The sequence below is a fragment of the Artemia franciscana genome, chromosome 7 (genome assembly GCF_032884065.1).
Source record: "Artemia franciscana chromosome 7, ASM3288406v1, whole genome shotgun sequence".
NCBI lineage: Eukaryota > Metazoa > Arthropoda > Branchiopoda > Anostraca > Artemiidae > Artemia > Artemia franciscana.
In genome coordinates this window covers 10,607,155-10,624,517 of record NC_088869.1, presented here as the reverse complement: position 1 = coordinate 10,624,517, position 17,363 = coordinate 10,607,155, and the positions used below count along the sequence as shown (strand labels likewise).

Below are 17,363 nucleotides of genomic sequence, written 5' to 3'. Positions count from 1 at the left end.
AGAAAGGGATAAATATGGAGCCAAACCAGAGACAGTGGGTGTCAACCAAATTAAATATTAATAAAGAATTTGATATACCAGAAGAAGAACTTTTCAAGATTGGAATGGTCATTGAAGTAAAGGAGGAAGAGGAATCAAAAAGATTTCAGACTTTCAAAGTGCATGAAAGAAATATTAAAAGAAAACAAGTTTGAGTTTGAAGTTTTTGCCCAAAGAAGGAAAATGGTTATTTTTGTAAAAAATGAGGTGGCAGCTGAGAAAATTTTGAAGCAAAGTCAAATGTGTGGTTTGGCAATAGAAGCCAAAAGAAGAGGTGAGACAGTAAGAGGGATAATCAAGGGAATACCCCTTGATGTTTCAGAGGATGATGTTTTAGATAGTTTAGATAGCCCAATTACAATAATTGGGGCCAAAAGGCAAAAAAGATTTAACAGAGAGACTAGAAAAATGGAAGACAGTCTAGCAATATTGATAACATTTGAAAATAATTTCCTTCCTCCAGTGGTCTGGATGGGGGGGAGGAGGCAGATTGTGCATGAATATAAGAGACAATTGCTACAATGTCATAAGTGCCAAAGATATGGACATGTAAAGAAATATTGCCCAGCAAAAGAAGAAATTTGCCTACGATGTGCTGGAAAGCATGCATCTGGACTGTGTCAAATGAAGAACAACAATCTACAAAATAAAACATCACTATACAAATGCATCAATTGTAATGGTAACCATCCATCAACTTCAATGCAATGTATTGTCAGGCAAAGGAATACTGAGATTCTAAAAGTTGCAGAAAGACATCGAATGAGTTTTAGAAGAGCAGAAATAGTTTATAGGTCATATGCTGAAGTGACTAACAAACAAGCACGTAAAGAACAAGCAAAAATCAACGTGCCTTTTAGGGATAATGAAAATAGTCAGATGCAGTAAAGAATAGTGAGTAATACTATAAATAAGATTGTGACTGGTCTAGTGTTGTCACCAGAAATTTTAAGCATAGAGAACCTGCCTATCAGAGAAAAAGTCGATAAACTCTGTAGTTTTATTGAAAGTTTGGGAATCATGCAAATGAATAGCAGCCATATTTTGAATCAGTGCATAAATAAATGACTGTTAAATCAAACATAACAATTATGTCTTGGAATGCAAGATCATTGGTTAAAGACTATTGCATTAAGAATAATATAGACGTTTTTTGCATTCAAGAGACTTATCTGAAACCATATATAAATCCATCATTCAGAGATTATAAAATAGTGAGATTAGATAGATGGAATAAAGAGAGAGGTGGAGTGATTATTGGAATTAATAAGGAAATCAATTATACCCCAATTTATTTGTCAATGCAGGAGGATTACCAAATGGAAGTTGTTGGATGTAAACTATATCTTAAAAATAGAGTAAAGCTGAATATATTCAATATTTATATACCAGACGGTAACCTACTCTTAAGTGATCGTGGTCTAGAAAAAATTATAGATACAGTGCCTGGAGGGGAGAAAGTATTGATTATAGGAGATTTAAATGCACACAACGGTCTTTGGTGTGGATGTGGAAATGATAATAGAAATGGAAAAACAACCTATGAATTTTTAATGAAAAACTCAGATATCTGCCTGCTTACCCCAAAGGATTTACCAACTAGAATTAATAGCAGAACAGGAAGATCATAGTGACCATAGGGTAAACCTCATTAGCATCAAAAGTATCAATAACAAGTGATAAGGAATCTAACCTGTATAGTGATCATTTTCCCATTTTGGTAGAGATTTCTCGAGATAATAGTATATACGCAAATTATGAAGAATCTAGTAAAGTTAATTTAAAGAAGATCAATTGGGAAGCTTTTAAGAATAAATTACAAGAGACAGACGTTCAGTCACGAGTGAACTGTTGTGAAGATGTCAGTTCGTATCGGTAAAGCTCCCCTTGGAAGAAAACCGAAACTACTGCTGGTCAAACTAAAACGCAACAGCCCCAATAGCCTTAAAAAGCGCCAACAAATAGTGAAGGGAGCTCCAGTACTCAGGACATCCAGCGATGATGAAATACAAAAAAACATATACATTAACCCTGATTTGACACGCACGCAGATTCAGAAACGAGCGGAATTCAGGAGAAACAAAGATGAAAGAGCAGCACAGTCTTCTGGTGGGAGCCATTGCTCCCAAACTGCGTAATGCGAATGTGAGACAATAGCCGAACAGCCAAAAGAGATAAACTTACTAGTTTTTAACGCACACAGTATGGTTGGAAAGTTCGACGAGCTTCAAGCATTCCTCTACGAAAACTCTCGATACGATGTAATATGCATTTCTGAAACTTGGTTTCATGAAAAAATACTATCGACTAGATTTGGAATACCAGAATATGAAGTTTTTAGGAAGGATAACACGGCAAAACCACAGGGAAGTGGAGTGGCGATACTTTCAAGGGAAAACTTACACATATACGAGCACAGTAGTTTCTCTAATAAGACAATAGACGCCATAACTTGTGTTATGCCAACTTCTAACGATGGTTCTCGCCTGGCAATTCTAGCCGTGTACCGGTCAACAGCAACTTATAAGAAGCCGAGAGAGGGACTGACAGCAGATCGTGAATTTTCTGCCTACCTGGAGAAGATCTGTAACAAATTTAAATCCGTAGTGATATGCGGAGACCTAAACATACCTGAAATGGATTGGAAAAATCATTCCTTCAGGATGAGAAGCCAGAACTCAAAAGATCAACTAATACACTATCTTGACCTCACTAGCGAGTTGAACCTAGCGCAGAGTGTCCTCGAGCCTACGCGTCAAACCAATACTTTGGAAGTTGTATTCAACACGCCCATGGTAGACCTACTCGTTACAAAAACAGTCGTTAACCCCGTTACAAGCGACCACGAACATGCTGTCCACTGCCAAGTCCGTGCTGAACAACTCAAAATTCGTACACAGGATGATGGACCCACTTTTAAATTAAACTTCCATAAAACAGACATAACAAAACTCAAAATAATACTAGAGCATACCGATTGGGACAACCTTGTGTATAACCTACCAATCGCCAAAGCCTGGGAAGTTTTCTATGGCATACTTCACCGAGCCGTTACTCAAACCAAACCATTCAGGAACAAAAAACACATTGGAAAAGGGAGATTCCTTCCCAAGCACATAAGAAAGCTCATCAGGGACCGGAGGAAGTCATATAGGGATTACAAAGCCTCTGGAAGCCTAAGTAGACTCGCCAAGCTTCAGAAACTCAGCTCAAAATGTAGAAAAGCTATCAGAAACTACAACAAAGATTGCGAACGAGAAGAATTCCAGAAAATAAGAACAAAAAGCGATTTCTACAACCTGTGCAAACGCAAGCTAGGTCAGCAACAGAAACTACCAACACTAATAGATCGAGGTGATGTGGTCCATAGCACTAGCCTAGATAAGGCGAATGCTCTTGTAAAATTCTTCGCCAGTACGTTCACTGTTGATGATGGCTATTTACCTCAACTCCAAGACTCACACCCAGGAAGCGAGCTCCACAGCATTGGCTTCACGCCAGGAAGTGTTCTAAGAGCAATGAAGGGCATGAAAGCGTCAAAAGCACTCAATCCTGATGGCATCCCGTCCTTCATCTTGAAAGAAGTGAGAGACGAGCTATGTGAACCTCTGGCAATACTTTTCCAAATCTCATTCGAGCAATGCAAGTTTCCTACTTCCTGGAAGCTATCCCATGTAACACCTATTTTCAAAGGAAAAGGGAAACGGAGTGACCCGGAGAATTATCGCCCGATCAGCCTTACTTCACCTTTCCTGAAAATCATGGAAAGGGTCATAGTGGAAAAGTTAAACTCGCACCTCGAATTGAACAACCTCATCTCAGATCATCAGCATGGCTTCCGTAAAAATCGTTCAACTGTTTCCCAACTAGTAGTGATACACGACTACATCCAGTCTACCCTTGACCGTGGGATTCCAATAGATATTATCCTAATCGATCTACTTAAGGCCTTCGACCGAATATCCTTGCGAAAACTCATCCACTGCCTTGAAGTCTATGGAATCCAGGGACAGCTAAAAAATTGGCTCTCAGCGTACTTGAATGATAGAAAAATAGCAGTCAAGGTTGCAGACACACTATCCACATGGACAGATGCAACCAGTGGCGTCCCACAAGGTAGTGTTCTCGGCCCAGTCTTGTTCGTCATGTACATAAACATTTGCATAAATGCCATTTCCCAAACCGACTTCGGCCTGTTTGCAGACGATACGAAGCTCCTGGGAGAAGCTAGTGCATCATCACGAATCCAAAGCGACTTGGACGCCCTGACAGAGAAGCTCGAAGAATGGCAACTTTGTCCAAATTTAGCAAAATGCTCTGTCGTCCATCTTGGCCGCCAAAATCCGATGTACACATACAAAATGAAAGGTATCGACCTGACAAAATCTACCTGTGAAAAGGACCTAGGTGTAATTCTGAGCTTGGACCTCAAACCAGAAAAGCATATCGGCCTGGTTGTGCGTAAAGCGTCGAATACTCTCTGGCTACTCAGTCATTCCCTACGATACCTTGACAATCACTCAAAGATCTTAGCATACACAAGCTACGTCTGGCCACAGCTTGAATACGCCACTGTCATCTGGTCACCATATCTCAAAAAGGATATTGACAGAATAGAACGGGTCCAGAAACGCTGTGTAAAAGGACTTCAAGGATTCAGAAACCTTCCGTATGACGAAGCTCTAAGAAGGCTCACTCTCCATAAACTTGAGACAAGAAGAACGATCTTAGACTTAAAAACCCTCTTCAAGATAGTTCATGAGAATTTTGGGAACGTAAAAGACAAGCTTGTTCAAATAACTCCCCAAAGCAACACAAGATCGCACAGTCTGCAATTGGAGCCCGTGAAGATAAAGATTGCAAGATCTAATTCTTACCAACATTCGTTCATACCCCGGGTCATCAGGATCTGGAACAAACCAGTTGGAACAGTTCTGGAACAAGTCGAAATACCATTCCCAGTCGAAAAGATGAAATCACTGGAAGCCTTCTCCAATAGCCTAAACATAAACATACCATATCTCGAGACTTTTAACGTAGGACGACTTTAAATGGAAATCATGCCGCAGTCGATCCGCTCTTCGCCCTGCCATAACATTTTTCTTTTAAAAAGGTGTCAGTTGTATAGAAATTATGTATTGAGAGGCGTGAGGAATAAAGTTATTTATTTATTTATTTATAATGGGAAAATAGAGACATTTCAAAATTCACTCCTAGAAATAGCACAAGAACTGGCTCCAAAAAGTGAAAGAGGTCCTAGTCACCGCAAACTGAGTGTTTGGTGGAACAATGAATGTACAATTGCAAAGAAACAGTTATTAGAAGCAAGAAGAAGGTACAGGCAGCTCCCAAACTTTGAAAACTTTCTAATGTGTCAAAGACAATATGCAGCCTTAGGCGCCAAACATTGGAAGCAAAGAAAAATTCGTATCGAGAATTTCTGGAGAAGTTAGATTTTAGACAACCTGCAAGTAGAGTTTTTAAAACGGTGAAAAAACTGATTTCAGGGAATAAAGAAGATAATCGTAACCCACCCTTGATTGTTAATGAAGAGGAGATAGTGGAAGAACAAGAGAAAGCGAATAAAGCATTAGATTTTGTAGAGTCAGTGATTGGAAGACCAGACGATTTTAATGATGAGGAACAACTTACATTTGCTAAGGTAATGAGACTCTCTAAAATAGAAAATGATATAGATTATAATAGACATTTTACAGTAGAGGAGATAAACAAAGTGATTCAAAAGTTACCATTAACAGCACCAGGGTTAGACATGATTTACCCACAGTATATCAAACATTTAAGTGACAAATGGAAAAAAGACATTGTTAGAAATCATTAACAAGGCCTGGGAAGATGGAAAATTTCCGAAAAAATGGAAGGATGGGGTAGTGACTATGATTCCTAAACAAGGCAAGATAATTCAAAAATTGAAAACTTAAGGATGATTACTCTACTACCTGTCTTAGGAAAAGTCTATGAAAGAATGGTTAAGGAGGGGCTTACATGGAAAGTGGAAAAAACTAACACTTTGAAAGATGTTCAATGTGGTTTTAGAAAGAACAGATCTACTACAGAAATGTTACAAATGTTTGTAAATGACGCAGTATATTGTTTGGAAAATAAGAAAATCTGTTTAGTGGTTTTCTTCGATGTGAGTAGTGCTTTTGATAGTATGGTTCATCGACATATATTAGAAGGAGTGATTGCAGCAAATGTTAGAGGACGTTTACTACGATTTTCTTATGATTATCTACAAGAACGAGAAGTGACAGTAAAAGTGGGCAAAGTATACTCGGAAAGAAAGGTACTGAGAAAACGCGGTGTTCCACAAGGCTCCTCATTGGGACCTGATTATTACAACATAAGTGAATATGATATACCACTGGATACAGGAGAAGATAGAGCTGCAATTTTCGCTGATGATAATGGAATGTGGATAGTGTGTGATAGCATTGAGGAGGGGCAAAGGGTGGCCCAGGAGAAAATAAAATTAGTGGAAATGTGGGCCAAGGTAAATTGTGTGCAGTTTTCGGTCCATAAAACAAAAGCAATGATAATCACGTGAAGGAAAAAGTATGCGACTCCTCTCCTTTTTCTAAATGGTGAGCAAATTGAAATCGTAATGAATTCAAACGGCTTGGAATTACAATTGATAGAAATCTGACGTTTAAAAGTCATATAAGACAGTTAAAGAGAGCATGTGTCAAAAGATTAAATATTATGAAAATGTTAAGTGGAGCAAATTTTGGCCCAAAACACGACTTTTTGATGGAATTTTATATAAAATACATAAGAGCAAAATTAGAATACGGAGGAATAATTTATATGGCAGCGTCAAAGTTGTTGTTAGAGGAGCTGGAAACTATTCAATACAACGCTTTAAGGACAGCTTTTGGAGCAAGAAAGACAACTCCAAGGAGCTTTCTGGAATCAGAGAGTGGAATTGAAAAGCTAGGCAGCAGGAGAGACATAGCAACATTAAAGTTTTTGCAGAAGACATGGATAGCTGACCAGTCAAACCCAATTAAATCAAGAATGCTAAAAGAGGGAAGATTGTGGTGTTCATGGAAAAAACATTTCGGTATTGTGAGGGCAAAGGAGATAATGGAAGAGTTTCAAATGGATTGTCAGTTGACATCAATGTTGAGAGTGCCCAATATGTTCATAACCCCTCAGTGGGAATCCATTCCATACCAGTGCAATACTGAATTTGAAAAGCGGGATAATCTAGATTGTGATCAATCATTCAAGATGACAAAAGAGATGCAATATCTTGACACTGTAGATATCTTCACAGATGCATCAAAAGTGGACAATAAAGTGGGGGCTGCTTTTGTAATCCCCTCCAAAAATATAGTTAAATTGATCAAATTAAGTGACATAACTACAGTGTTTCAAGCAGAATTAGTTGCAATAGCCAAAGCAGTGAGATACTTAATAGATTCTGCATCTCCAGGTGAAAATTATAGAATTTGCTCGGATTCAAAGAGTGGTTTGGAGGCAATAAAGAATATTTATGTAGAAAATAAAGTAGCTCCCGAAGTGATTTATTGCCATGAAGAATTACAGAAACTACTGGAAAAAGGAGTAACTATCACATTGGATTGGGTACCTGGAAATGCGAACATTAGTGGAAATGAAATGGCCGACACTGCAGCAAAACAAGCATCCATAGAAGACGGGCAACCACTTGCAAGTGTTACGCCCAGGATGGTTAATCAAATTGGAGAAGTGATAAAGAAATTGAAAATAAGGATACTCGAGGACACTCGTGCGTTCTCAACAAATAAATTTATTATACAAAAGAAAGAAAGGCGATTTGAAAAGAAAATGTATGGAGCGCTATGTAAATCTGAAGCCAGGGTGATATTTAGACTAAGGTCAGGTCATGCAGGAACTCAGGCATATAGAGCCCGTTTTTATAATGATGATCCGAGATGTACATTTTGTGGAAATGAGGAAACGGTAGAACATCTTTTATTCGATTGTGAAGGAACAGAAGACAGTAGGAAGGATATTAGAAAATTTATTAGGGAAAACAGAATTCGACAGAATAGTGACATACTAAGCGGAGCAGGCTTGAACAGTGATTGTGCTGATGGACTTAAGTTGATATGCAAGTTTTTAAAGGATATTAATCGGATAAATCTTATATAAACCAAGTGGTATAGTGATCATAGTATAAGAAGCCTCCTGAGTCCTTGCAGGAAGAGAGGAGGAATCATACAGTTCAATTCAATTCACCGTTAAATCTTTTATCTGAAATTTAGCGCCCCAAAGGTTTCTGTACCCAGGGCAGTGCCCCCTCTATCATCTTCCTAAAACCACCTCTGCCATTGCAGCACCAAGTCCCCAGAAACCAACACAGCTACCTATGTTAGCTTCCCCTTCACCCCAATCTCTTCAAGGCTTCCCTCTTTACTCCTTCCTATGGAATTTTTAAGGAATGCAATAGGGACAAAATGAATGCACAATAGGGATAGAGGAAATGAAAAAGCACAAAAAAGAGAAGAAATGGAATAAGTGGATAAGTAGAATAGAATAATGGAGAAAACAGAAATAGAAACTAGAAATGGAATACAATAGATTTAATTCTTTGAAACGGCTTACCAGTTGAAGCTGAAGGTCTTTGATCTTCTTTTCGTATCTCTTCAACATAGCCTTGTCATTAACGACCTCATTGACAACTGGCTTGTTCATGATTGTTTTTGCTCCAGTTGCAAATCTACAATAGAAGCGTTTATTCAGCTAACATCTTCACTCACTTCACTCATTCATTCACTCAATCATTCACTTCGGTCAGTGTCTCAATCTTACTATCCTTAAGTCTTATTATACGGTGGGAAAAAATCCTGAAACATTATGAAAAAAAGCAGCACTTCAAACTTTACAGTGGACTACGAATAGGACTACAAATATACAAACCTTCAAGCCTCTGAATATAATAGCTCTATTCCATGAATCTTCATTTCGGCCTGCTTTTTTGGAAAAAAGGCAAATCTGAGATGTAAATCATATACTACGGTAAAACCTACCAGAAACCAAATAAAATATTTTGCAAAATCATCTTTTTTACAAAAGTTTTGTAAGGCATAATTAGGCTGTTTAACACACCTCCTCATCGTTTTTATTTTATATTTAAAGAAAATTTTTCTTTTCTGCTTCATCTTGAAGGCTGCCCTCAATTTCAGGTTAGATTTATCGACAAGTCTATCGTATTTATAGACAAGAACTTATTAGCTCAATTCACGGAAGATACGACATAAACATGAGTATACAAACAAATAAAACTCAAGATGGTGAGATATTGAATAAACTGAAAACATAATGAAGGGACAAAGATTAATAAACTAATAATATTTCAATTATGTTATTAATTATAGATTATAATCTTTAATTATTTGTTATTAGCTTCAGTCTAAAGTGTATGATTTAGACCACAAAATGTTTATAATACCAAATAGGTCAACATTGAAGTCTGTTTGCATTTACTACAAATTACTTATATTTTAGAGCTAATCGGTATTTTGAAACAAAAATAATAATAATTATTATTTAACTATCATTAATGATACTTGGGTTATAGTACATGCTATACATGTGGTCTGTAGCAGACACTACAACAACTGTAAAGTGTAGTGAACTAAAAGTTGTTAATTAGTTAAAAGTGTTGGAGAGAAAATTGTATCATCTTGCGGATATTAGAGGCTCTAGTCGTAAGGGACACATTAGTCTCCTTCTTATCCCTTCTCAGTAGTTCCCCCATCTCTTTTCTTTCTTTGGCTTATTATAAGAGTTTTACAAAATATTAAAAAGGATAGTATATGAGAGAAAAATGTTAGTCGATTTGGATGCTGAATGACTCTAGTGAGGTAATGAAGGATCGAGCCTGATTGATGCAAAAGATGTTTCCGAATCCCTGGGTCTAAAATTAAAATTTTTTAAAATATTCTTCAAATCGTTCATCCTTAAAGGAATAGCTGCCTCGCAACCATTGCTATTTTAACTTATACTTTTAATACAACTAAATTATAATTCGAATCATTTACAGTGATTGAATACGAAAAAAGAAATTTACCTCAAAAAAAAAAAAAAAACCTTTTAGGTTATGTTTCTTTGTTTAACCTGACTCGCAGCTAGCTCTTGGATGTTTTTTTTTATTAGCTTTTAAGCCTAAAATTCAGAAACACCAAATAATTGATGGCCTAATGCTACAATTAGTTTAATGTGTTTAACCATTATTTAATTAGCTTAATCATTAGTTAATGTGGATACAAAATGTTATTACTACCGATAGTGTACGAAAAACACCAAAAGGATATACAAAACACAGCCGACACGTGACTTGAAATCATACCAAAAACTGTATCGGAACCAAAACGTCGATGTGAAATCGAGATTATTATTAGGTTCAAGAAAAAATTTTGGCATTGTTCTATTAATGCTAAAAACATATTTTAACCTAAGAAATCATGGTAATGAACGCGGCCTATTTTGTCGGTGAACATACATTCGTTTCTTTTTTTCTTCTAATTAATTTAGTGTATTTCTGCGAAACCAGATCATAGGCTTGTTGAGTCTTAGTTCAGCACCAAGGTATCGTAAGTTCAAGTTTATTACCCTTAGTTCCCGCATGCTGCGATTCGTGTAAAAACAAAATTCGAGCTACGCCTTAAATACATAGAAAAATAGCACAAAAAGACTAAAAATCGCAGGCATAATGCATAGAAATCGCAAATACCCTTACCTTTCCTTGTTTAATTTGACTCTAAACACATTTGCAGCTGTTATACTTTCATTAATACAACGAAATAATCAACAAACCAATGGAATTGGTTAGAGATCTAACAGAAATAATCTGTTTTTAATAATTCGCACATTTATTTTAGTTTTTCGCAAGACTTGTCATAGGTGATGGAAAACTACAACGCATGCGGATCTGGGTTACTCCCGCAAAATGCTGGTAAAAAATCTTTCGTAATCCGCAGAATCGCTGCGTTCTCCCCAAAAAGCAGAGTGGGAAAACAAGGGTCCCAGGTAATACTGTATCTCAAATATCTATTTGATTGTTTTTCATTTGAACACTCATGTCCAAGTTCTTGCATTTATTCGAATTTAAGTTCTACTGTAAGTAAGTAAGTAAGACGGCACTAGATCCTTAAGGTCCAAACCGGCGTTGTTGATCTCTGTTTCATGGCCCTTCAGCCAGGAAGTGCAATGGGGAGTTGGGGGCCAACCATCCTGTGCTTTCGTACACCCTTCCTGCTTACCTTCCCCAGATTTCTCCAGGTACCCAATTAGAGCTGGGTCGACTTTCGCTGGGCTTACAGAGTCGCGCCACTGACCCCCGTCCCAAACTAAATAACTGGTCACAACTAGGATTGAACCCGTGCCCCTTGGACACAGAATTCCCAAACCAGCACGCCAACCACTCAGCCACCGTATGATTACTACTATATGATTTCAAAAATGAACATCCGATATTTTCGTTTTCTACTGGCGATAATTCAATAAACCATGATACAGCACACCTCTGGAAACTTTTTTTTCGCTTACCTTAAAGTAGAAAGAGTTTCATCAACCGATGCGGGTGATATGGCACATATGATGGCTGTCCTTGCGTTGCCACCCAGCGAATTGCGTAGGATATGTGTGAGTTTGTTGTCTCTGAAATTTACGTGCCTGCAAATGAAATCACCAAATTGGTAAAAGGAAAATATCATGGGTAAGGAAAGATTAATAATTAAAGAAAAAGTAAGATCTCAGATAACATTGCCCAAATATACAAAAAAGCAAGGAGAAAACAAACCATTAACCAAACTTTAACCAAACTTGGTTAAAAAGAAAACCATTAACCAAGTCCTTTTTACAATTAAATTGGTCTTTATTTAAATTGCATAGAAAGGTTGTTCTCTTTTAAGTTTAATTATGTTTCTTCGTGGTTTAGTTTTACTTATTCTTAACACATACAGATTGCATCTTTATATAATGAAAACATTATTTTGCTTCATTGTTTAGAATTTAAGGTTGTCTCTCCAATTGAAAGATATGAACATTACTTATCTCTATAAATGTTAGTATATAATATGCATTTATCTCTATAAGTATTAATATATAATATATATTTATCTCCATAAATATTACTATATAATATACATTTATCTCTATAAATATTAACATCTCATATAAGTGTTATAATGTATAGCATTATAAAGATTACATTATAACGATTAGAATATTATTATTATTGATATAATAATTAATAAAATATAATAATTTATATAATATAATATTATTATTATTAATATAATAATTATGTTATTAACATTATAAAGATTAGAATATTGGAAGCTACAGTGATGACAGTGGTCAAATATGGCTCTGAAGCATGGGCACTCCGAAAGGCAGATGAAAATTTACTAGATGTTTTCCAGAGAAATTGCCTAAGGATTGTTCTGGGTACCCGGCTGACTGACCGTATTTCAAACAGTAGGTTGTACGAAAAGTGTGGTTCAATCCCGCTTTCTGGGGCTATAATGACGAAAAGGTTGAGATGGCTAGACCACGTTCTACGGATGAAGGATGACATATTACCGAAGATTGTCCTTTTTGGCCAACCGTCTGGTGCTACACGGAAAGCAGGTCGTCCTTGTCTGGGTTGGGAGGATGTCATAAATAGAGATTTAAAGGAAATGGGAAATTCTTGGGAGGGTGTAAAGAGGGAGGCTTTAAATAGATTAGGTTGGAGGAGGAGCGTGCGTAGCTGTGTTGGCCTCAGGCGGCTTGGTGCTGCAGTGAGTTATTAGTAGTAGTAGTAGTAGTTATAATGTATAAAATATGATATACTTTTTATATCTCATTAAAATTATATTAGATGTAAGTAAGTAAGTAAGTGCTTTTATTACCCGAAAATTCACTAGATTTACATCGGAGTACGACAAAACTACTGACACATGACAGCAAGCCACGGGTTCGTCCTTCCCTTAGCCTTTTCCAGGAAATTCTCTACGACCCGGTTAATGCAAACTGTTGGATCGGACACTCCGTATTTACGCATGATATACGAGTTCTTCGTCCACGGAGGAAGTCTCAGAAGGAACTTCGCGAATCGAAAAAACAGAACTCTTAAAAAACAGAAATTTAAAAAAACAGAAGGATCTGCGCATGCGCCGACGAGTCAAACGCCCGGCTTACATCAAAAGAGCCAATAACTAATGGGTCACCCGTTGCCTCAGAATCAGACAAAATAGTAGCAAGGGCGAACAGAGCATCAGCGCAACCAAGACCTACCGTAAAGCCAAACTGGTAGTTTGGCATTTGGCAACAGTTTCTAACATTCGGCAATATAAGCATTTCAAAAAGCTTACATAAAACTGGCGACACAGTAATTGGGCGATAGGAGGAGCATATATTAGCTGGCTTCCCTTTTTTCAGGATGGGCGTAAGTTGTCCTCTACAGAAAACATCGGGCACAATACCGACTACGAATATGATCTGGTACAATAATGTTAACATTTCATATAAAAGACGAGTACCATTCACAAGGTGAAGTGCACACAAACCGTCAACTCCGCGCGATTTTTTCTTTTTCAATTTAAAGACATTTGCAGTTACATCTGAAACAGTTACGGTAAAGTCCGGAAAACTCGAATTTGATAACACAGATTCAAGTTGCTAGATATATGGCCTTGCTACACTGGGATCTAGGGCACTAAATTCGCTCGTATAGTAGGCTTGCCAGTCGTTTGGGTCACAAGGCATGGACTTAGGCGTTTCTTGGCGGTCTTTCATGCGATCTTTCCGTAGACGACTTGGATCGTTGATTATTCTCTCTGTATATTCATGTTTCACATTTGTACGATGCTGCTTGAGGGCTTTCTCAAATTTACGTTTTGGGTGTTTACGGAGACAATTCAACACGCCGGATTTTGGACGACCGCCTTCCCTCCATACCGAGAACCAAAACTCAGCATCTTGACACGCTTTCACAAGCTCCCGATTCTTTGAGAACCCAGGGATTTCAGTATGTTTACGAATTTTCCTAGCGGGAACAGCGGTCTTTTCTGCGGTTAGTAGTGCATGGGTGATTTCAGCACAAAAGTTATTGACCTGTATTTTAGTTTCTTGGATATTCCTTTGCACGTTGGCTAGTAGGAGATTATATGGTACATTGATCTTCTGCAGCGTCTTGTCGAGCACTGTCTGATAAAGAGGAAAGTCGGCCTTTAACCAATCCTTTATTTCGTACCACTGTGAAGAACTTTTTTTCTTAGGAATACACACATTAACACATGCTTCAATGGGGATATGGTCGGTGGAGTGACTTCCCATTAGCACGCTAACTGTGCCACTCACGTTTAATGTGCATGCGACATGGTCTATATTTGAAACTGAACCACTAGTGTGTACGAAAGTAAAATCATTGTCTTTTGGAAGCACACGATACCGATTTTCCAATATGCTTAGGATCAACTGGGACCGAGGAGACGAGTCGTCGGCTAGATCACAGTTGTAGTCTCCGATTGTAACGCATTCCAGTTTGGACAACATAATGGTCTTGAGGCACTTCGCAAGAGCACGCACTGCCTTTGAAAATCGGTTATCTGATTCTTCGTCGCTGTAGTTTGTGGGGAGGTAGACATTGACGATCACAAGATTCCCAGCTCTTAAAACCATAAAGTTTTCAGCTGTATGAAGACTCTCGGAATCAACTGCAGAGCTACATACGATCGCTAGTCCGCCAGAGGGTCTTCTACGTTGACGAGACTTTGCTGGGACAAAATAAAATGTATGATCGTCTGAAAACTTGAGCAGGCTGAAACTATCACTTGTCAGCAGATGTTCTTGGATGCATAGAATATTGCCTCGCCGCCATAATTCTTCAATTAAGGGGATTCTGTGAGACACACCTCCGTTCAAGTTCCACGACACGATCTTAGTACTTGCATGCTGTTCATTCATCGGAGCGTTTTTGCTTTCCAATTTGCTTTTTCATCTCAGGACATTGGAATGACTGACAGGTATGTTTTGTCGATTTACATGCTGCACAGCCAATTGGATTCGTGCAGGGGGTAGTAGCATTTGACGTATGGCCAAGGACACCGCAACGGGGACAAACCTGGGGAGCGGAACACGCTGCTGAAATGTGACCGAATTTCTGGCATTTATAGCATCGTTTTGGAAGGTACACAAACTCTTCAATCGGAAAACGTTCAAACTCTAGTTTTGGCAGACTTTTCATGGCCAGACCTAGCTGATAGACAACTTATAGGTTCGACTTCTACCACACTGCTCTGCCCTTTCGCAGCCTGAAACGCAGTTTTTCACCTTATCGGCATCATATGTAGTCGGAATGTTTTTGATCACACCTATAAAAACTGGGGATTTCACCCTAGCTTCTACACTTTGCGACTTCTGGTTGATAGAAGAGGCAATGCTGTTTGCCTTGACCTTCGTTTTAACTGCAAGTCGCCATTCAGATCGACTTCTTTTCAATTCACCATCATCGACTGACAGGTCTTCTCCACACATACTCATCAAAAATTGTTTTCGTTCCTCCGGCGTGGTAGTGGGGGGTGGGTTCTTTAAAACTACGGAATAGGGTAATGGAGAAAGTCTATCTGGTGCAGGATTGGGTTGGTTTCCGACACTTACAGATTTGCCGGGAGGTCACGGGATTGGGACTTGGTTGTAGCGCTCAAGAAAACCCGAGAACTGCCGTCGCATTTCATTCACTGTCGATATGACACATGCGCCTACTTCTGCTCCACTGGCCAGTACTTCTTGAGGATCAAATATAACGAACTTGGGAAGTTCTATTCTTTCTTTAGCGCATCTTGCAAAAAGTTTAGCAATATCCATTAAATTGTCCTCATCTTGGACGCATTTCGTAAATCGATCACCAGTTTTGGCCTCATTGAACGCGATATGTAGTTCAACACAGGATTTAGTATTATAGTCTCCCCCATGCTTGAAGCAAGTTACTGAAATCACCCAGGAACAAGGGAAGCGTAAGGACCCCCTCACCTATTCCCCGCAATTTACGGGTAACTGAATACCGGCGGGTACAGTACGGCGCTTCAGGGGGGTTCCTTCCCCTCTTCTGCTTGTTCTGAGAAAAAATCAACACCTTAATGAAATGGAAACAAAGATGGCGCTCTATGAATTTTGCAATATAGATGGCGGGCCAGTCTACTTGAGAAAAAAGATGGCGCTAATAAAAGTACCCAGAGAGAAAGACCTATTCTAGGAACTGGAGAAAATCTCTCAAATAAATTTAACTATACATCTATCATTAGAGGGTATATATCAATATGAAGATATCCTCAAAGCAATGCAATAGCCTTATCCCATTAACAGCAAACAAGCAAATTCAGCTGCAATAACTCTGGCAATAAGGTCTTTTTCTTTAGAAATTTAACTATCTAATTCTTTAAAATTATAACTGTATAATATATAAATATTATTTATCTACGAGTCTAAATATTATTTTGGTTCACTGCTCAAGATTTGAGATTGTCTCTCCAATTAGGCGAGTTGAATTATTTATTTTGCTGTGATTCTATTAATAAGACCATCGGTCTTGTGCATCTGTTACTGCGAAAGCTTATCCAGAAAGGGGCTTAGGGGTTGGAAACCCCACCCCTAAAAAAAAGTGTTAGTCGAACCCATAAAAACGCAACGAAATGAATATAACATTTCTGTTATGCATTTTTAACGTTTTTAAACCCCCCCCCCAAAAAAAAAAATTGTTTGTACCCCCCCCCCAAAAAAATAAATATTTTAGTGCCCCTCTCCCTCAAAAAATCCTTACATACCCACACAAACCCCACCCAGCAATGGATTTCCCATATGATCAGGGATCGGCAAGTAATACTGGAGTTAAAAAGAAAAAAAAATCACAGACTTGTCGAAATGGTTGCCCTCCAAAGAGGGGTAATTTTTCCGTTTTATGTGGGACCCTATCACGAACAGTCTAAGCAGGCTATCAGAAGGGCATTCCGAGTACACTCAAGTCTACGCTGATAAATATCCAAAATTAAATTTTCTGTAATTACTTACAATAGATTCCCGCAATTTTTTACAAGATTACTCTGTTTTCAAGATAATTTACCGGGGGCTTTTCTTTCCCGTTTCTCAATGCTGCTGGAAAGCGACACAAAGAAGATAAGGAGATGAAGCTATGAGAAGGCGAAAAAAATCTGAACAGAAAGGTGGGGTACAACGAAACAAAAGAAATGACTCAAGAGTTGGACCCCAAGCTGACAAAACATCTATTATGACTTAATAGGCCTGAAATACGAATGGTTATGGAAACAATT

General features: G+C 38.1%; 3 protein-coding genes across 3 annotated transcripts in view; 2 read left to right on the top strand and 1 right to left on the bottom strand.

Annotated features, from left to right (window-relative positions):
* Positions 1-222: 222 nt before the first annotated feature.
* Positions 223-927, top strand: LOC136028687 (uncharacterized). Its single transcript, XM_065706516.1, has one exon. It carries the CDS (start codon positions 223-225, stop codon positions 925-927), a length of 705 nt encoding a protein of 234 aa, XP_065562588.1.
* Positions 928-6,768: 5,841 nt separating this feature from the next.
* On the top strand, positions 6,769-8,199 carry LOC136028686 (uncharacterized). The gene has a single exon (XM_065706515.1). It carries the CDS (start codon positions 6,769-6,771, stop codon positions 8,197-8,199), a length of 1,431 nt encoding a protein of 476 aa, XP_065562587.1.
* A 7,512-nt stretch (positions 8,200-15,711) lies between these two features.
* LOC136028685 (centromere-associated protein E-like) overlaps positions 15,712-17,363 on the bottom strand; it is a 29,865-nt gene continuing 28,213 nt past the window's right edge. Inside the window, exon 7 of the mRNA XM_065706513.1 lies at positions 15,712-16,011. Coding sequence (XP_065562585.1) covers positions 15,712-16,011 — 300 coding nt within the window. The remainder of the gene's footprint in view (positions 16,012-17,363) is intronic.